Source organism: Salminus brasiliensis, chromosome 2 (genome assembly GCF_030463535.1).
Source record: "Salminus brasiliensis chromosome 2, fSalBra1.hap2, whole genome shotgun sequence".
Classification (NCBI taxonomy): Eukaryota; Metazoa; Chordata; class Actinopteri; order Characiformes; family Bryconidae; genus Salminus; species Salminus brasiliensis.
The window spans coordinates 10,720,125-10,740,055 of NC_132879.1; the positions used below are offsets into that span (position 1 = coordinate 10,720,125).

Consider the following 19,931-nt stretch of genomic DNA (forward strand, 5'->3'; position numbering starts at 1 on the left):
GAGAGAGAGAGAGAGAGAGAGAGATAGATAGATAGATAGATAGATAGATAGATAGATAGATAGATAGATAGATAGATAGATCCTGACCCTGTGTGTGTTCACTGTTTTACTGTGCAGAGTAACAGGCTACTCATCTGACTCCACCTTTACATCATCCACTTCAACTCCGTGTTCATTAGCCCCACTGACTCAGCACAGATCTTATCACAGACCACAGCGTACCTCCTCTGAATACGCGTGGCCATCGACACGGAGGTGTGAGAACGAACAGAATCATCTACACAAGCATTTCCAGATATGAAAGGGTAAGCACGTATCACTATAGCATGGAAAGGCGGGGATATCAGCTTTTCCTCCAGGTGTCAATGTTTACATGACATGACTCGGAAAGGAGGGGAAGATTTTAATCAGAGCTAGTTGCGAGACGTACGATCAGTAAACATCTGATGGAGGTGTGAAAACAACATGTTTTTTCCATCACAGTTTAATATTAACCTGGGAACTTTCAGGGAGTCTCGAACACTAAAAGAAATGCAGGAGCAAACAAAGCGATGGCATGCACCACTCTGAAATGACCGGATCCAGCAAACCCTCTTGATCAATCATAGATGCGGCTTGTCCGAGGTTCCCCAGCCTCTACTACTTTAACTTTTAGTCAGTTGGGCTATTTGGTGCCATGTAACTAGCCTTGCTATGTGTGGTCCAACTGTGGTCCTACTACATCATATCCAAATGTTAAGTAGCACCCATTGCTGACACAGATGTGCAAATGCGCACATAAGGCTTGTCTAGTCTTCGTAGAGAAGTGCTGCCAATAGAATAGGGCTTTCTGGAGGAGATAAACATGAACCTATTGGCACCATGCCCAATGCCAGACATGAGCTAGAGTGGTATGAAGCCTCGGAGCATTGGGCTGTGAAACAGGAGATGGTGCTTTATCCAATACTTTGGAGATGTGTTGAAAAGTTGGGAATGAAGGGGGGCTGTGACCACCATGCAAGTATCAAATCTGTGGCAAATATGAGGGAGCAGCTCATATTTGGGGCACTTTCACCTGCAGCACAAGCTTAGCCTAAAGTAATGATATTAGAAAATGCCTTAATCCGAAGGAGATGGGGAAATTGTCTGAGGCTCGTTGGCTTGATGTCCAATTATAAGATGGCTGAGATGTGATAGTTGTTTTTCCCCCAAAAGCCAATTGGTCTGATATCCAAAACCTGACACTGTGGCCTGATGATGTCCTATACATACACTGTAACACAGGCTGCCTTTTACACAGGCATGATATCTGCCTGCTGCAATGACAAACAGAGCCCCCTCCCTCTGTGTGTTCTCAAGCTCAAGAATGTTCTAAGATCTAATCTAGGCTAGACATATTACACATATCGGGACAGTACTGAACATGTTTAAAACATGCTTCCAATTCCAGTTATGCTGTCCACACTTGGGAAAACTAGAGAACGCAGTGAAGGTGTTTGACACGAAGGTGTTTGAAATAAGATAATATCCAAAATGTTATACAAGAATAGAGAGGCTGTAATAGAGAAGTGTTTATCTGTGGAGCAGTGGAACCATGCTCTCTGGAATGATGGAGCTCCATCCAACACAATTTGGTTGAGTCAGGGAGTTAGGGATAACATGGGGTGGTAATCACCAAACATCCTGACCTCACCTGTCGCTGAATTAAAAATAAATCCCCACAGTAATGCTCCAGAATCTAGTAAAAAGCCTTCTTCCCTGGACTGTAGAGACAGTTACACCAACAAAACAGGAAAAGCTTTTTAATACCCTTGATTCCTGAGGTACAGTGAATGAGTATGTGTCTCAATACTTTTGTCCATACGGTGTACCTCTAAGCTCTAAGATACTGCTGAATACAAAAATCAGTACTAATGCAATCACAAGCCTTTTGCAACTGCAGTATTAGTGTTGAGTTAAGTGTTAGTCTTCAGTCAAGAGTTTAAAGACAGCAAGCGACCGCCAGGGCAAGCCCGTTCCATCTCTTTGGTGCCAGGACAGAGAAAAGCCTAGATGCTTGCTGTCCAGAATATGCTTGTGAATTTAGCCCATCTGTGTTTTTCACAAAATAACTCTACAATAAACACTTTCTAAAACCACATGTAAGTGGCAGTGGTGGCTCAGCGGTTAGAGCGCCGGGTTATCGATTCCCGGGCTTGGCAAGCTGCCACTGTTGGGCCCTTGAGAAAGGCCCTTTACCCTCTCTGCTTCCCGGGCGCTGGAGTTGGCTGCCCACCGCTCTGGGTGTGTGTACTCACTGCCCCTAGTGCACTAACAGATGGGTTAAATGAGGAGGACACAAATACGTGCACCTGCACCTTAAATTAGTTTGTAGCATCACTGGAAGCTGTCAACACAGCGAGTAGGTCAACCGTCAACCATCACTAGGCACAAGCCATTTCTCCTTGACGTTCTCACCACAGTTTTAAAAAAGGACCCAAACCGCCATTACCAGTACACCAGTGTGTCAGCTGGCAGATGTTTTCAAGTGCTAGACTAACTGACTTGTGGGGTCACATGAGCGCATGCACATCCTCCATTGTGTGAAAGGCCTCACGTGCAGGGGTGGTCAGTACATTCGGACTTTTAGGCTTTAAATTCTCCTTTGTTTCTGTTGACATGACTACGACGGGTTCCCTTTTTGAGTTCTGGTTCCTCTCAAGGTTTCAGGTTTCTTCCTGACTGTATCTCGGGGAGTTTTCCATCACACCTTCAGCTTTCTCATTAGACTCTGAGCTCAGATCCACATAGAAGATGCTTTGTGGTAATGACTACTGGCATAAAAGTGAATGAAACGGGATATAACTGAACTCTATTAAAAGGGCAGAAGTCAAAAGTTTCCAGTCAAGGGAAAATAGGCTCAGTTTCTTAAAGGAAGTGTCAATGCAGCAAACAGACCAAAAGACAGAACTTGGGGAAACCATTGCATAATCCAATTCTAGGGAGACAGACAAATTTAGTGGTGTTCTAGAGAACAACTGCAGCTCTGGTTGAAGATCCCCTTTAATGCGCTAGCCAGAGCGTAGATGAGAACAGCGCTAAGCTGCTATTCTGGTGTTATGAGTCATAATGAAGCTAGTGGGTGAGGCCCACCGACAGCAAAGCTTGACATCACTTCTAGGCCTGAGCAAGCAAAGTGTTAACCAGTTAGTAGTGACATGTGCCTTACTGAGCATTTTCTTAAATACGTTTTAAGGTGCCCCCTGACACAACATGCTGACACTAGGTTTAAGGTGCATGCCCAGCTTGTATAATTGTAGTAAAGCACTGATCAACAGAACAGGACACACTGTCCCCATAGCCAAGGCCATGCGTGGGCTAGAGGGATATAAAGCCTTGGGCTATAGCACAGAGAAACTGATGAAGCTCCAGCAAACACTTTTGGGATGAGTTAAAAGTGGAATTTGCAATCCAGAATTGAACATCCAACATCAGTACTTGGACTCACCGATGCTCTCGTTGCTAAATTATCATGGCAATGCTCCAACATCTAGTGTAAAAACTTCCAAGAAGAGTAGATTGATTTTAACGTCAATGGGGGGACGGCACTGTCAAACATGTGTCCAGAGACATTTGGCCATTTAATGTATAAAATGAGCCGGTTTAGTTTCCAAGTGGTGTAGCTGTCTAAGCGCTGGCCCAATCATTGGGTTTTGGATCCACAAGCCACCATCTGTGGCTTGCCCAACTGGCCTAGGATAGGAGAGGATTGCAACACGTTTCCAGGATATTTCGAGCAATTTCTTCATTTTCCGGGGGTATCCATGACTGGAAAATTAGTCTCTAAAAACCCAGGCTTTCCTGATTTACCAGGCAGTGTAAATCCTTGTTTAAGCACCATTTCAAGAAGTCACTTTCACTTTTATTTAGGCAAAAAATCTGAGAAGACTTTCAAGTTTGTCCTACCAGAGAAGACGAAATGAAAAGGAACATTACATGACTGAGACTCTTTAGACGCTTTAGTCTAATTAACACCAGGATTGTGAGCTATGCTGAACCCTACTGGCACTGGCAGATAACACTCAGACTGCAACTGCGTCACACTGGGCGCTTCCTTACAGAAAAAACGAAAGCGTGTTATGACAAGGACAAAGTCTGACAGACTCACTGCGCCGATGCAGAGAGCAAATAAAACCACTGGGTTCCTGTTAGCTTGAGGGCAGGTAATTCTGCTGCGGGAATACCACAAGACTTTTACGTCCGCCCTATATACACACACACACATACCTGCCTCAGCGCATTCAAATATTAAAGAGAAACAACATTTTGACACACCTCTCCTTTTCACTTCAGGGTTCTGAGTGAACAGCTGTAGTGGTGTTTGTTATATAATCATGAGCAGGTCAGTTATAGGCATAAGCTAATTGACAGTGGTATTGTGTGTTTTGGAATCTGTGTTTTGCTTTACTTTATATTATAATGTTATATACACCAATAAGCCACAACAAGAGGATCACTGAAGCTAAAAACAGTAATTATCTTTGTCTATAGTGGTATCTGTCAAGGAGTGGAAATATTAGGCCGCAAGTGAACAGTCAGGTATTGAAGGTGATGAAAAGGGACAAGCATAAGAACCTGAGACACTCTGACAAGGCCAAACTATGATAAGTCAGAGCATCTCCAAAACATCAGGCAGGTCTTGTGGGTTTTTGTCCTTGGGCAGTACCTACCAAAAGTGATCCAAGAAAGGACTTAAGACTCATTGAGGCGATCCATGGAAGGCCCACCTCACAACTTAAAGGATCTGCTGGTAATGTCCTGTTGTGGTGGGGGATGTACTCAATATTAGGCATGGGGAACATTCTTGTGTTCATGAGAACTGACCGGCAGGGCTGGGTCTGGTTATGCTGTGAGCCTGTAAGCCACACTGGAGTCAAACCATCTTTAGAGGAGGGGTTACCTGCACATTGTCAATTTTGGATTTGGCCAGCAGGAGCTTCTTGTCGTAGTCTCTCTGTTTCTGCTCCCTCTCAGCCTCAAGCTCAAACACAGCCTTCTGGGAGTCTGCCAGCCGCTGCCGCAGATCTGTGATCTACATACACAGAAAAACACACAAATAGAGTTACAGATACGGGCTATGGGGATCAGAAGCATCCATCCAAATATACTACACTGACAGCAAAGTGAGAAGATGCCAGCTTGTATAACATACCATCTCCAAACAACAAAAACAAAAACAAAGAAAAGCCTTACAGGCTATTAAACCTGACTGGTCGGTTTCTTTTTCTGTCATTTGAAAGGGATGTCTGCAGCAGGACACTGGCCTGAGGCTATCGTCTCCCATTTCAATCGTAAGAAGTCAGGAATGTGGGGATAGTTAACAGGAGTTGGATGTAGATGTTGACTTTAAGCTGGGTTTGTTGGAAAACATGGAGCAACTTCATGATATCTTTCAGTGCAGCCAACAGCTTCGTTACTAAAGGATTTTTACATAAGATATAACTGGAAGGCACACACAAACATGATCGCTCAGAAGAAATTATCACTTCTAAGTTCAGATCATATGTAAATTTTTTTTTGCATTCAAACACACATTTGTAAACTGATGTTAAGTCTCGTCAGCATATTGTACTCATGTTTACAGTTCCTCGGAACATGAAGGGGTTTTTTTTTTTGTTGTTTTTTTACAGCTCTTGTTTCTGCTTTGAATCTGCAACTCTGTTCAAGATCAATACACCAGCAGTCCTCCAAAATACACTTTAAGACAGTACAATTATTATTATTTCACATGCTGCACTGAATCCAGCTAAACAGGACCAAGTAAAAACTTTTAGTAACCTTGGCAAAAAGACTGCAGTTGAACCAGCCGTCAGAACACTGTGAAACTACAGACCAGAGAACTGCATGACCCTCCCTGATCATTTCTATGCTCATAGACTCAACACATTTTTCTTTGCAGCGGGTAAATGTTCTTGTTATTCAGTCTCAAAATCAAACTATATAAATATCAGTAACAAAACTGTGGTAAAATCCCTATAATACACTCTAGGTCAGACAACACAGTAAGATATTAGCACTGTGTGCTGATCTACAACCTCAATACACCAGTGCTGATGTTTACATCATGAGCTCATGTATTATCGCATAAGTAGATATAGCATAACTCCTATAAATGACTAATAATTTAGAGCAGTTGATGAATAATCCACAACAGATAGTAAACAATTCATAATGCTTACTGAATAATTATACCAGAACAGTTAATAGAGGATACCGATTAGCTCTTAATGGCTACTGCATAGTTCATAGTAGATTTCTTACGTTTATAGAAACATTCTGAGAATCATTTATAGTACTGAATAAGCCATCGTAGATACTAAATAATTCACATTAGTTACTTAAAAAGATAAGTAGGTACAAAAGAAATGATGATTGCAGAATAATGTACAGTAGTTAATAAGGAAAGCATATTCATCTACCCATAGTACATTCTAGGGGTAGGGGAAAAAGTGATTCTTAGACGTAGTGAATCATTTCTATTAGATATTACAAATGATATTCAGCACGTCACAATTCTAGAGAATTAAGGGCAAAATAAATGATGAATTGCTGCAGGCACTTGTAAGTCTTACAACATCTGACTTTTCACAGTTCTTATTTCTTCTGTGACTTTGCAACTTTTTTGGCTGTCTGGATGGCAAGCTGAGCTATGAAACATCAAGTCATGACGGAACTGAAATATTCAGTTGAATGTTTTGCAGTATTGAAACATCTTATTTACAGAAGACTGTCAATAAACAACACAATGACGCAGACAGTCAAGATGGCAATAATAGGTCATATGTTTTTGTTCCATCGCTGTATATAAAGCTTAGTGACGACAGAGGATGTGTGGAGAGAGAGAAAGAGAGAGAGAGAGAGAGAGAGAGAAAGAGAGAGAAAGAGAGAGAGATAGATAGAGAGAGACAGTGTCGGGGCTGCAGCAGCAGCAGGAAGCCTCTGTGAGGGGAATTCTGCGGTGTGTGTGACGGAGGGGCGCTGTGGTCTGTGAACGCCGCTGCGAAACGCCGCAATCTGCTTTTCCATTTGCCTGCGTTTCCACTGCTATACAAGCGCAGACACGCAGCCCCAGAGCCTTCACCTAGACTATGCGCGAATCTTGCACTACCGCTTCACTTAGCCATTCCCACGTCACCCTGCCCAGCCTCTGCTGGCTTATTGAGCAACGTTTTGTTTCGCAGTAAAAATGAATCACCAGACAAATGTCACAGTAAGAAACGAGCAGGGTTGGGCCTGACCCACAAAAAAAAAAAAAGGTTAAGAGATTAAATGGAACTTTATCAGTTGTTTATGGGTCGTTGTGCAGTCCTGCAGTCATACCTTCTGCTCAAACTGCGCCTTCATGGAGTTCCACTGAATGTCCCACTGTTTGTTCACCTCCAGCACCTGGAAACATATATATCAGAGAGTGGAGACAAGCCATCACGGAGTGTCACTAGAGACAACTTCAGAACGCCTCCTTACGTCTCTCCTCTGCTTCTCCAGCAGCCTGATCTTCTTCTCATATACCTCTGGGTCCAGGGTCTTGGATGGAGTTTTCTCCACAGTTTTGCCAGACTAGGGACACAAGCATGAAAAAGGTTTATTTAAGGGACATATACCCTAAATATACTGATACTGTTGAGACCAGAAACGACCCTGTACTTATTCACTTATCTAAATGGTTTAAACTGGTCAGTTCTGTTGGTCCAAATATTCCTGATTAATGGACCACCAGAAAAGATGCAGGACGTGCCTACCTTTCCAATACTATCCATAATCTATAGAACCAATTTACATCGTTTCATTTAGCTGACGGTCTTCCCCTGAACATGTGAGTCATGCTGGATAAGACTGCTCAATGCTGTAAATCATGTTACACAGGTAGGAGAACGTAAAGTTAGGGTCTTGCCCATGAACGATTAGTGTAGTGTGGTGTGGTGTATGCTTGCTTAGATGGGGAACTGACCCCAATTCTGCCTCAGAGAAGTAACACCAACTACTTGAACACGTCAGTTAGACAAATGTATCCACATTTCTCTACAATACAGGTTCCTAAACTGCTCTTGGTACGACATGAGGTTCTAGGAAAATCAAGTTACAGTAAATCTGAAAGAGGCATAGTATTACACCTACTGTGTTATATAGAACAAACCCTCTCCGCTCTTTGCTGATCACAGATCTTTTTTGTTTTATTATTTACTATATATTATTTATTATTTAATCTATTATTTTACTGTTTGCTTATAAAATATGTAACGGAAAGTACAAAAGTTTTAACATTAGATATAAAATACTGCTACAGACATTTAGTCAACCCCTTTCATTCTATGCTAAATGTATCAATGTCCATCTATCTATTGGAAAAACAATTATAGAAAGAATAGAAACAGAAATATATTTTAATGAATAGAAAATAAACATCTACTCTACCAATTTCATCAAGTACTACAGGACAGATCTTCAGTTCTTCGCTTGTTTTCCAGCATAATGGCACCATTTCAGATGCAGTTTTTTCTACATTATTCTTAATTGAATGAGTTTTTCTAGAACGTTAGCAAGAAACATGGACTTGGCTCAAAGCAAAAATAACAAAAGCAAATAATAAAAAAGGCCATCAAACATGGACTATTTACTGCTGTTCTGTGTAATCCAATGATTAAATGGCTGTGTGTAAAGAAACACTGTGTGTGTGTGTTAATTTAATCATGGTTCAAAGACGTGGGTGTCACAGCAAAAGTGAACAGACTACAAAAGTGCTGTGAAAGAAGAGGGACTACAACAACCAAAACATAAGGCTAAACAGTAAGGCTGACTCATCATGATCCGCAATTTGCCTTTATGGGTTATTTTCTCAAAAAACACCTAAAACCTTTTCCCTGAGTGGACGGGAATAAACGATAACACAAGTTAAAAATTTCCTAAAGCCTAGTGGGAGATCTGTTGAGGTGGAGTGACCTGACTGAAGTGGTATGGTGAGGATCAGAGTGTGTGTGTGTGTGTGTGTGTGTGTGTGTGTGTGTGTGTGTGTGTGTGTGTATATACCTGCTGAGTCACAGCCACCTCCAGCTTGGCTTTGGCAGGTTCCTCTTTGGGCTCATCTTTGGGCTCAGGTGACTCAGTCTGGACTCCCTCTGTTCTTCCATTCACCTGCTCCTTCAGTTTCAGATTCTCCTGCCTGCACGCACACGCACACACACACACACACACACACACACACACACACACACACACACACACACACACACACACACACACACACACACACACACTTAGTGCTGCCCAAACAGTTAGAATTGGACAATATCTCCAAAACTGATACTGAAACCCTGAGTGTTTGTGAGGTCAGGATGTGGGATGATCACCATATCATCTTCTTCGTAACCTAAAAGCACTGGATGGAGCACCATCATTCCAGATACCACTCATCCACAGCTCAATGCTGGAGACTTTAAACCCTTCTAGCCTCTTACTTTCTTTTCCCTTTTTAATGCTCTGCAAGCAATTCTGTAATATTTCCCACTAAATCAGATCCCTTCTTTCTGTTTCTGACTTACATGTGAATCATGTCACACAGATGGGAGAATGTAGAGCTGTGAGATTTGCTCAGGGACACAGGGTGGGTGCTGGAGTTACCCACTACACTACACTAAATCACTTGAATACGTAGGTTAGCCCTTCACTTGTTTAATAGAAGCAGGTTTTCTCTTTTCTCTACAATAAAGGTTCCTAACTCATTGTTGCCATTACATAAGATCCAAAAGTCTTTCATTGGTAGAGAACATTTGCATTATGTGGAGGTTCTTGAAACCTTACAAGGTTTGGTCTCAAGGTGTCATATCTCGAGAAGTATTTGTTGAAAGGTTCTTTACAGAACCCAAAGTTGTTCTACTAGAGCACATCTCCAAAGAATTGCTCCACAGAACTCTTTCTGACATCTTTCATTACAAATGAGGTCTGTGGGAAGCCAAACAAATACTTTCATCTGAGAAGTATATACTGCTGCACAGTCAGGAGTTGGGAGGGCCTCCGTCCAGACCAGTTTGGTGATTTCTCTGGTAATTTCTCTGGTAATTAACAGACAAGCTGAATTAAGTTTTGCTTGGGCAGGGAAATCACCAAATGTTTGCCGTCCAGGACCGGAACTGAATACCCCCATGGCTAGACCACTGACACACATACACACAGTGAAACTGAGAGTCAGCTTCTAAGACCGAAGAGGACTTCCAGGATTGATACACTCATTCAGTGCAGAATGCAACAGGAACAGGGCACTAGCTGGAAAGACCCTACACTTCCACTGCTGAGGGAAATGTGGTCAGCACCTTCCCAAAGGAGAGAATTACTACATGGCACATGTGTGCAACTTCACGTGCAGGAGAAAACAAAAAAAAAAACCCTCACGTTTATTCTGATCACACTGTACTGACATCATATTTGACTTCTCCCGTAATTCATACTGTAATATCAACCCCCAGCTACCTTATACTGGAACAAATAAAAGGTGCCTCAAATGGAACCACTTGGTTTCATAACGAACCATGTTTGTACAGATGTGCAAGTGTAAAGAACCTAAATTGGTAATAACTTTTTACATCAGGAGAAGGTTCTTTAGACTCATCTCACACATCTCATGTAATATTACAAACATTAGGAACCATTATGGATCCAAAAGTAGCTCTGGTTTTGCTCCTCTCAACGCACCTTTATTTATAAGAGGGTACATTAAATATGACTCATAGCTCATTAGAAATAGCAGAGAACTCCTGTGGAAGTGGAGATTCTATACCACACTTGAGAACACATTTTTAATTTGGCCTGAAACAGGTAAGAAGCTACTTAAACTATGCTGTACATTCACAAAGCAAGCATAAGGCATAGTAAAGAACCTTTCAGATTTCGTACCTCTACACGTCTAAATAAGGGCTCTCTTACCTCAGCTGTTCCAAATCACGATTTCGATACTGAAGGTCCTCCTCCATTTTTTTCCGAAGCTCGTTGTTTTCCTGCCTTAGCTGCTCGCAAAGTGTCTAAACGGGAAGCAAAGCAAACCTGTGACCCACTGCACATATGAGCCAAATTCAGTCTACATTGCCAACCCAACCACTAAACCAACTCTGATCACACTACAGTCCACTACAGCACCACATAAACCTTCTCCAAAATGTTTGACCAAATGAGGCTGGGCAATGTCATATGCAAGTGATTTGACTGATTCATATGAGGATAAATACCTGTGTAGTTTCCCCAAACTGTAACAGACAGCCTGTATTAAAAGGTCATTGTCCAGATATGAGCATAGGACACAATAACAATAATACCATGGGCTGTGCTCATTAGCGGGGGTTTTGTTATACCTTAGGTGGACTGGAACTATCCACTGAACTACTGTGTTACTGAGGGGGCTCCACAAACAGAAGGCCAGTCAGGCAGTAAAACCTTCACATACTGCAGATTCATCCTGGATTCAAATCACTTCACATTTTTACTGTCAGGATATTACTGTCAGAATATCCCCCTCCTCCCCAACACACACTATGCAGATTCATACTGGACTAAAATCACGCCATACTTACTGCCATTACACTGCAGACTCATACTGGATAAATATTACTACACAGTTATCAGTGTCTGATTATAAGCACCCCCCCTCACACACACTATGCAGATTCATACTGGACTAAAATCACGCCATATTTACTGCCATTACACTACAGACTCATACTGGATTAAGATCAAACCACAGTCATTTGTGTTTGACTATAAGCACCTCCCCACACACAATGCATATTCATACTGGACTAAAATCACTCCACAATTTATACTGTAACTCTGTAAAAACTACACATACACACTGCAGATTCATACTGGATTAAAACACTCCACACTTATTACAGTCAGAACAAAAACTACAGTACTGACCTAAAAAAGAAATGAGACTGTATGAAAAATATCTATTACAATACATAACAGAGACTAAACTTCTATACATCACAAAACTACAATGAAAAAATTTTAAACTATATGACTATCATTGGATGTTATACAGCAGTACATCATTAAACTGGTAACCGTCCCATCTCTTAATTGAGTAGGTGCTGTGGTAGAACCAGTACCTGTAGCAGTGATGTTCTCTGCTCATTCTTCTGAACTTTGGAGGACAGGTGGTGGAACTCCACAGCCATGCGGCCCAGGTGTGCCAGGAGCTGATTGGGGTTGGACTCCTCCGCAAACACGCTGAATGAACTCTCCAACCGCTGCAACTGACTGGCCAGCTCTGTATTCTCCTGTGGTAAGGGCAGGACACCAGCCTGTGTAACAAAACACACAAACACAGATCAGGATCTCATGATGCTCCGTCATCCTTCTTTAGAAATCTTGTTTCTCCACATGCTTCATCTTGACATTCCATTTTACGTACCTCACATATAATAACACCTTAAAAATAGCCTTCACAAACAGTCAGATGCCATTTAAAGGTCAAAGAAACTCCAATATAATATGCAGTTCCCACAACACGAGTCAATACTTTGGAGGTAATCTGGCTGACAGACATGAGATGGTATTCAGTGTTTATTTTAATGAAACCATTGACTCAATTTTGTTCAACTAAGAGCAGATTTTAACCGATTTAAACCCCTATTACAGTCATTTAGCTATGCTATTCAAATGTAATTATGTAATTACATGACTCGTGAGCTAGTTTGTTACGTAATTTCATACATTCCAAAATATCACCTCTACTTTCGACTTTAAGTTAAAATTCAGATTCAACACCTAAATTTCTTTCTCTTTTTTTTTTTAAACAATTTATATATAACTGAAACACGACTGTTAACGTCTGTTCTGATCATTTTTTGTATGTCTGCCAATCTGATTTATGACCAGATCCTTAAAATAGGTAGAGCATCAATATTCAATTCTCTGTAACCTGGCTTTAAAACAATCTCACATTTTTTTGATTAAATCAGACCTTCTCGAGAGCCTCTAAAAGCTATTTATTTAATAGTAATTAACAGTGAAAAGAAACATTTTTCCTCCTAAATGTGTCCAAAAAAAGAAATTCCTGCAATTGCGAGTGTCTTCCTGCCTCAAGTAAATCCTGGAGTTTCCCCCCTGAGTCACATCTAACTCTGCCCCCATACAAACCCACTGAGTCACTGCAGCTGAGAAGTAGAGCACAGGAAAGCTCCAGAAAAGCTCCAGGACAGCCACAGCGCAACAGCGCCGGGAAGCTACATGCTCTTTTCCCACGTGCTCAGTGGGACATTACAGGACACAGAGCATCCCTTCCCGAACGTTCAACCATCGAGACTTTCCACACATCCCCAAATCTCACCGTTTGAGTTTCTGTGATGGTCTTGTCCTCCATGTTCACCAGTTCAAACTGCGAGGAGGGCTCCTTCAACACACAAGAATGCACAGGATTACAACACCGCTCCTGCGGGGTCACACATATCTTTCTCGAAAAGGATGTTGTGCTGTCCTGATATAGCAACACTGCCATGCAGCTCACATGTGAGATCCCGCACTTACATAATAAAACGCGGCAGCACTGCAGGACCTGATACCGAATGAATACTTACGGTTGCTTCAGGCTGAACGGATTTTCCAGTCAAACACTCACGAGGGTCAGTTCTGACGGATGTGGGGTGACTGAGAAGCTTCCCATGACCTGCGAGACCAGAAGAAACCTCTTAAATTCAGTTCATAGCCATCATACGACTAGCCATCACTCTGGTACAGAGTTTGCAGGATTCATAAATGAACATCAAAAACTATCCAGACAGACAGATAGAAAGAGAGTAGTGGTGTAAGAATACATATGATGTAATATAGCAAATATAATCTATAGATCGGTCATGCAAAAAACCTTGTACCTCAAAATGTCAACTTCACAGAAGAAGAAAAAAAACTCAATGTAATCAATTTCCAAATTAAATTTGGAGCATTTCTATTGGTCTACTCATCATGAAATGTGGATACAATGAGAACAACTGCTGCATTCACATTATGGCAAAAAGTGAAAAACAGCTAAATTGGATATAAATTGGATATAAAAATTGGATATGACAGGGACGAGGCCACATATGTTGTGCTGTAAAGCATTGTATGGTATTCCATTAGATTGTACTATTGTACTATGGTTAGCGCATTAGTTCTGGGCTACATAGCAGTACATTAGCATGTTAGCTTGTTGCCAGCACATTAGATCTGCTCACTATGAAGTAAAGTTTTTACAAATAAACCTAAATTGATCAAGTAAACCGCTACTGTGTCCAGACTTGTTATAATAATAGAAAAACAATGTATAAAATGATAAATTAACATAAGCTCTCAATGTTGTTGTATCAAAACTGATATCCAGTCAAATTCATTACTGAATCATATTAAAAAGAATAAAGAACTACCTAAACCTAAATACACAGATAGAGGAAAACATTTGGATGTGCCTCTTTCTAATAATGTACAAGAACAATCAGCATTGATTATTACTAGCCAATACTTCATTTCACATGAACATTTCACATCCCTTGCATTCGCAGGCAATTCAGCTATTACAAAACTGCTCACACAGAACCGGTCTTAAAGCTTTTCAAGGACACCTTACTTATAAGACCTACCTTGTGTGTCCGTCTGAACAGGTGCTCCCATACACACGTTTGAGGCAAAGCTGGGGGTGGAGGACTTTAGAGCTTCATTATCCCGGACCAGCTCCTCCACCCGTTTCCGAAGCTTAGACGCCTCTGACTGAGACTCCTCCAGCAGGTCTCCTGTTGACCCAAAACACACAGATTCACGGTTTGCTGGACGACATGGACCCAAGCAAGTATCTCACAAGCAATCTTAGGTCAAACTCCAGCAGTATCACAACACCAAATTGGGAGAGATTCCCATCAGTGAGTCAGGGCGATTTGCCAAAAAAAAGCATTCTGACCTGACACAACAACCTGCCGCCCAATCACGTTTCTGCTGCACATGCTCAGCCTGATGTGAGGTTTTTTTTTTTTTTTTTTAAAGATATAAACACACAACCAGCTGAGATCACTCCAAACAGCCAAGTGAAAGCTTGGTACTCCAAAGGTTTCCGGTACGACTGGTTTGTTATGAATTTTCTCAGAAGGAACCAGATACTTTGGCGTCCAGCTCAGCGTCCACAAGGTATCACGCCCAAGTCAGCTTATTAAGGGTATACTCCAGCGTTCTTCAAACACACAACATTTCAACACTCAAAACAGACAATTACTACCCTGCCCAGAAGAACAGCACCTGCCCATTGACTTTAATCATAAGGGTGTTTTGAGTAAACAGCTTTGCTGTTCCTTTCCAAGCGTTGCGTTGAAAGTTGGAAAATGCTGGGGAATTCCATCAATTTTCCACAATTTCTCCATCATTAAACAGTTAAGATGTAAACAAACGTGTTCAGAGTGGTTTGATGTGGAAGGCTCCATTCTAGATAAAATACTGAGTCAGAATTGCTCACAGTGGTGATGAATGGAAGCAGACATCTGATTTGCTCAATGCCTCAACAGGTTCCCGCACAAATCGGAACAAATACACTCTTCAATGCCTAAAACAGTCTTTTACAGTAGTTCACAGACCAGGTTTTGGCCTAAATGATATTTTCGAGTCAGAATTCATGGTGGAGAGGTATGCCAGTGGTGCGAGGCAATAGTCAGTCCTAAAAAAAAAAAACTTATTCTTATCTGGATTGCCACTATTTTATCATGATAAGCATTCAATATAAGCATTATATACAAATCAGAAGACACATGGAGGTGGTAGTCACCATCACCATCACTGTAAATAAACCAGATTTGATAGGTGGCCGGTAGGAATGACCATCTTTAGACCTAAGCGAATAAACTGTGTTGATTTTAAAAACAAATGCAGGAATTTCCCTTTACGTGCCTGGAAATGGGATAAATGGCTGAATCAGGTCTGATAAATCAGGAAAAACCCTAAACCCGACAGTACTGGGGCCCTCCAGGGCTGGCATCCCGTCTCAACTGAAACAAAACAGGACCGCGGAAATGATGGACTCACCCAGGCTCTTCAGGCCTTTCATACGCTCTCTCAGGACAGTGTTCTCCTCCAGGAGCTGCCGATAGCTGCTGGCTTCCTCTTTGGCCTGACTCTCGCTCCCACCTGGGTCATAGATCCGATATGGGCCCTTTCCGTCCATATCCGCCTACTCACTTAACATGCTTCCCTGCACTGGGACACAAGACACAGCCTGAATCACATCAGCTGATCTCCAGCAGGATGGACAGGATTCAAAAAAATCCACTGACAACCAAACAAGACCAGCCTCAGCTGCAGTGACTTAGTGAAACTAAAGCTAACCTACAGGTTTTGACGCACAATGGTCCATTTACAATTCAAAAAAGAAAGCATTTGAATAATCCTGTGCTGGGGATTTCTGTCTAGTTATTTCAGTCCATGGTCATTTGAATGCTCGCCTATGATACTCCAATAAAAACATTTAACTAATAGGGTTAGGAAACTGACATTTCCAAACCTTATCATTCGTCTCTCAGATACGAAATCACACCACAATATATAACTAGGATAACACAGAGCTCCTAAAGTATCATGGTAGAGAGACTTAAAACGTTCCCTCAAATAAATATGCCCTCCCTCAATTTAGCAAATTGCGCCGTCAAAATATCAATCCGTTTCTTCACTTTAACAAATTGTTCCCTCTAATTAAGCAAACCTTTCCCTCAATTAAGCAATTAATAATATAACAAATTATTCATGTACCCTTAATTTAATACACTGTTTAGTGCATTAAAGTGCATTTAATACACAGTTTAATTCGATCCTCAACTTAACAATCTGTTCTCAAATTAATAAATTGTTCCTTTAATAAAAAAATTGTTCCTTCAATGAATAAATTGTTCCTTCAGTTTAACAAACCGATCCCTCCATTTAACAAATCGTTCCTTCAATAAATACATAATTCCTTCAGTGAACAAATCGTTCCTTCAGTGAATAAATCGTTCCTACAGTTTAACAATCCGAACCCTAAGTTTAACAATCCGACCCCTTAGTTTAACAAATCTATCCTTCAATGAATAAATCGATCCCTCAGTTTAACAATCCGATCCCTCAGTTTAACAATCCGATCCCTCAGTTTAACAAATCATTCCTTCAATGAATAAATCGATCCCTCAGTTTAACAATCCGATCCCTCAGTTTAACAATCCGATCCCTCAGTTTAACAAATCATTCCTTCAATGAATAAATCGATCCCTCAGTTTAACAATCCGATCCCTCAGTTTAACAATCCGATCCCTCAGTTTAACAAATCATTCCTTCAATGAATAAATCGATCCCTCAGTTTAACAATCCGATCCCTCAGTTTAACAAATCATTCCTTCAATGAATAAATCGATCCCTCAGTTTAACAAACCGATCCCAATCCGATCCCTCAGTTTAACAATCCGATTCCTCAGTTTAACAAATCGATCCCTCAGTTTAACAATCCGATCCCTCAGTTTAACAATCCGATCCCTCAGTTTAACAAATCGATCCCTCAGTTTAACAATCTGATCCCTCAGTTTAACAAATCATTCCTTCAATGAATAAATCGATCCCTCAGTTTAACAATCCGATCCCTCAGTTTAACAATCCGATCCCTATGTTTAACAAATCGATCCCTATGTTTAACAAATCGATCCCTATGTTTAACAATCCGATCCCTATGTTTAAAAATCCGATCCCTCAGTTTAACAAATCATTCCTTCAATGAATAAATCGATCCCTCAGTTTAACAATCCGATCCCAATCCGATCCCTCAGTTTAACAATCCGATCCCTATGTTTAACAATCCGATCCCTATGTTTAACAATCCGATCCCAATCCGATCCCTATGTTTAACAATCCGATCCCTCAGTTTAACAATCCGATCCCAATCCGATCCCTCGGTTTAACAATCCGATCCCAATCCGATCCCTCAGTTTAATAAATTGTTCCTTTAATGAATAAATCGTTCACTTTCAACTTTAAGTTAACAATTAATTCTACGAATTTATCAGTTTAGAGAGGACGCTTTAAGTCTCTAAAGTATATATACTATATATATATATATAGAGAGAGAGAGAGAGAGAATTTAGGCCTAAACATGTTACTATACATAATTACCAATATATCATCATTTAAAGCTCGAAAACTACACAGTATAACCTCTTTACGAAGACTACCCACAATGTCTCCCCTATTTTAGCTCCCACTCCCACTAATAACTGAGAGGCTAAAGCCAGGTTTTAGCTGCACTTGCTGCCTTTAAAGCCTCTCCTCATGCACACTGGGGTCGAAACCGACTGAACCCGTTTCACTTTCCTTTCCATGATGATGGAGGGTAAAGCAGTGATCGGGTAAGGAGACAAAGAGGCAGACAGACAGAGAGTGAACAACTGCAGCGGACTGGTTACACACTGTAGACACAGACAGTCCAGTTAGCCTATTATTAGACAGTAATCCACAGTCCAGCGAATCCAGGTCCGGAATCCACCCCAGGATTTCGCTCCAACTGCCTGGCCGGCTCTACTGCAGCCCAGCTATGGCCGAGCCGCGCAGGCAGTCGGAGCAAAATCCTGGGGTGGATTCTTGGTTTCTGGACCTGAATTCGCCATCTTTGCCAGAAACGACACATTTATACAGCGATTAAAGGCTCACTGAGTCGATTTGAGCCCGACGGCCTTTCCGGATCTCCTATATAACCTCTATATAACACCCGGGCGGGGTAAACGAGCGTTATCTGACGTTAGGTCTCCCAGCGTTAGTGGCATTCACCATTAGCAGCCAGCTAACGGCAGGTGCTCTGTTTATGCGAACGAGGCTAGGCTAGCTCAGTTAATAAAGCGTTTTTAATCGCCGTTCAGACACAGAAAAGCCAAAAAGGAGCCGTTTTGCTGACCTGTCGTCGCTGTGCGTCGGAGCGAGTCGCGATGAGGCTCCGATCCTATCGGTAGAAACGCGGCGTAACCGGGGAAATTCCACCTAACAACGCTGATGTAAACAGCTGTGATTGACGTGCCGGCGGGCCAATGGGGATCAGCGGTGGGCGGGCCAACAAGCCAATAGTGAACTGCGGCGGGGCGGGTCAGTTCTGATTGACAGGTCAGTGGAGCAATGGTGAGACGAGACTGGCAGGATCAGCGGACCAATCATGAGCGTCTGTTTTAGGAACGCTATCATGGTTTAAAGAGACAAGATCTCCAAAGGTATGAAGTCGTCCAGCGTTTCTTCAGAAATTCAGGGTTTAATATGAGGGTCGTCTCCTTTTTACAGCAGCCACATCCTCTACTCTTCTCTATTGAGAAGCCTTCACACCAGATGTTCAGGATTTGATTGCATTCAGCTTCACAGAAGCGTCAGTGGGGTTGGGTTACTGATAGGTATTGGATGGAGCCACATCACTCCTTATAATAGTAACAGCCTCTGCATCCATGGGAGGTCTTTGTTATTAGACGTTGGGACATTGCTGTGAGGATTTGGTTGCATTCAGCCTCACGAGAGCATCAGTTAGGTCAGGTTCTGATGCTGGATGAGTAGTTCTGCTACTCCAGCTCATCTTGAAGGTACTGGATGGAGATCCATCACTCCAGAAAACCCAGTTCCTCTACTCCACTGCCAGTGCGGAGGGGTTTTATACCTCTTTGGCCCACATTTGACCCTGACTTTGACCTTAGCCTCATGACAGTGTCAATGAGGTCAAGCAAATCTAGGTCCAGAAAGCATAAACCCAAACCAGGCTCGGCTGCATCCAACATTAGTATGTTGGATGCATCCTGAAGGTACTGGATGGAGGTCCATCATTAGAGAGGACACAGTTCCACTGCTCCACAGCCCAACGCTCTAACCAACGTGCCAACGTGTCTACCCTTTGCACTGACCTTGACCTTGGCCTTGAGAGGGTGTCAGTG

The 19,931-nt window shown here is 41.9% G+C and overlaps 1 protein-coding gene across 4 annotated transcripts in view; it reads right to left on the reverse strand.

Moving 5' to 3' along the window:
- The window catches only part of tnip1 (TNFAIP3 interacting protein 1), a 28,512-nt gene extending 9,481 nt beyond the window's left edge, over nucleotides 1–19,031 (reverse strand). For 3 of the 4 annotated variants that reach the window (XM_072674311.1, XM_072674312.1, XM_072674310.1), the window contains exons 1-11: nucleotides 18,923–19,031; nucleotides 16,045–16,215; nucleotides 14,622–14,771; nucleotides 13,584–13,672; nucleotides 13,337–13,399; nucleotides 12,114–12,308; nucleotides 10,933–11,027; nucleotides 9,043–9,175; nucleotides 7,483–7,575; nucleotides 7,339–7,404; nucleotides 4,919–5,050 (exon numbers count right to left, since the gene is read on the reverse strand). In XM_072674311.1, the coding sequence (XP_072530412.1) occupies nucleotides 4,919–5,050; nucleotides 7,339–7,404; nucleotides 7,483–7,575; nucleotides 9,043–9,175; nucleotides 10,933–11,027; nucleotides 12,114–12,308; nucleotides 13,337–13,399; nucleotides 13,584–13,672; nucleotides 14,622–14,771; nucleotides 16,045–16,183 (1,155 nt within the window). In that variant the 5' untranslated portion in view covers nucleotides 16,184–16,215; nucleotides 18,923–19,031. The remainder of the gene's footprint in view (nucleotides 1–4,918; nucleotides 5,051–7,338; nucleotides 7,405–7,482; nucleotides 7,576–9,042; nucleotides 9,176–10,932; nucleotides 11,028–12,113; nucleotides 12,309–13,336; nucleotides 13,400–13,583; nucleotides 13,673–14,621; nucleotides 14,772–16,044; nucleotides 16,216–18,922) is intronic. The other variant, XM_072674309.1, reaches the window with a different exon arrangement.
- Between the last annotated feature and the right edge of the window lie 900 nt (nucleotides 19,032–19,931).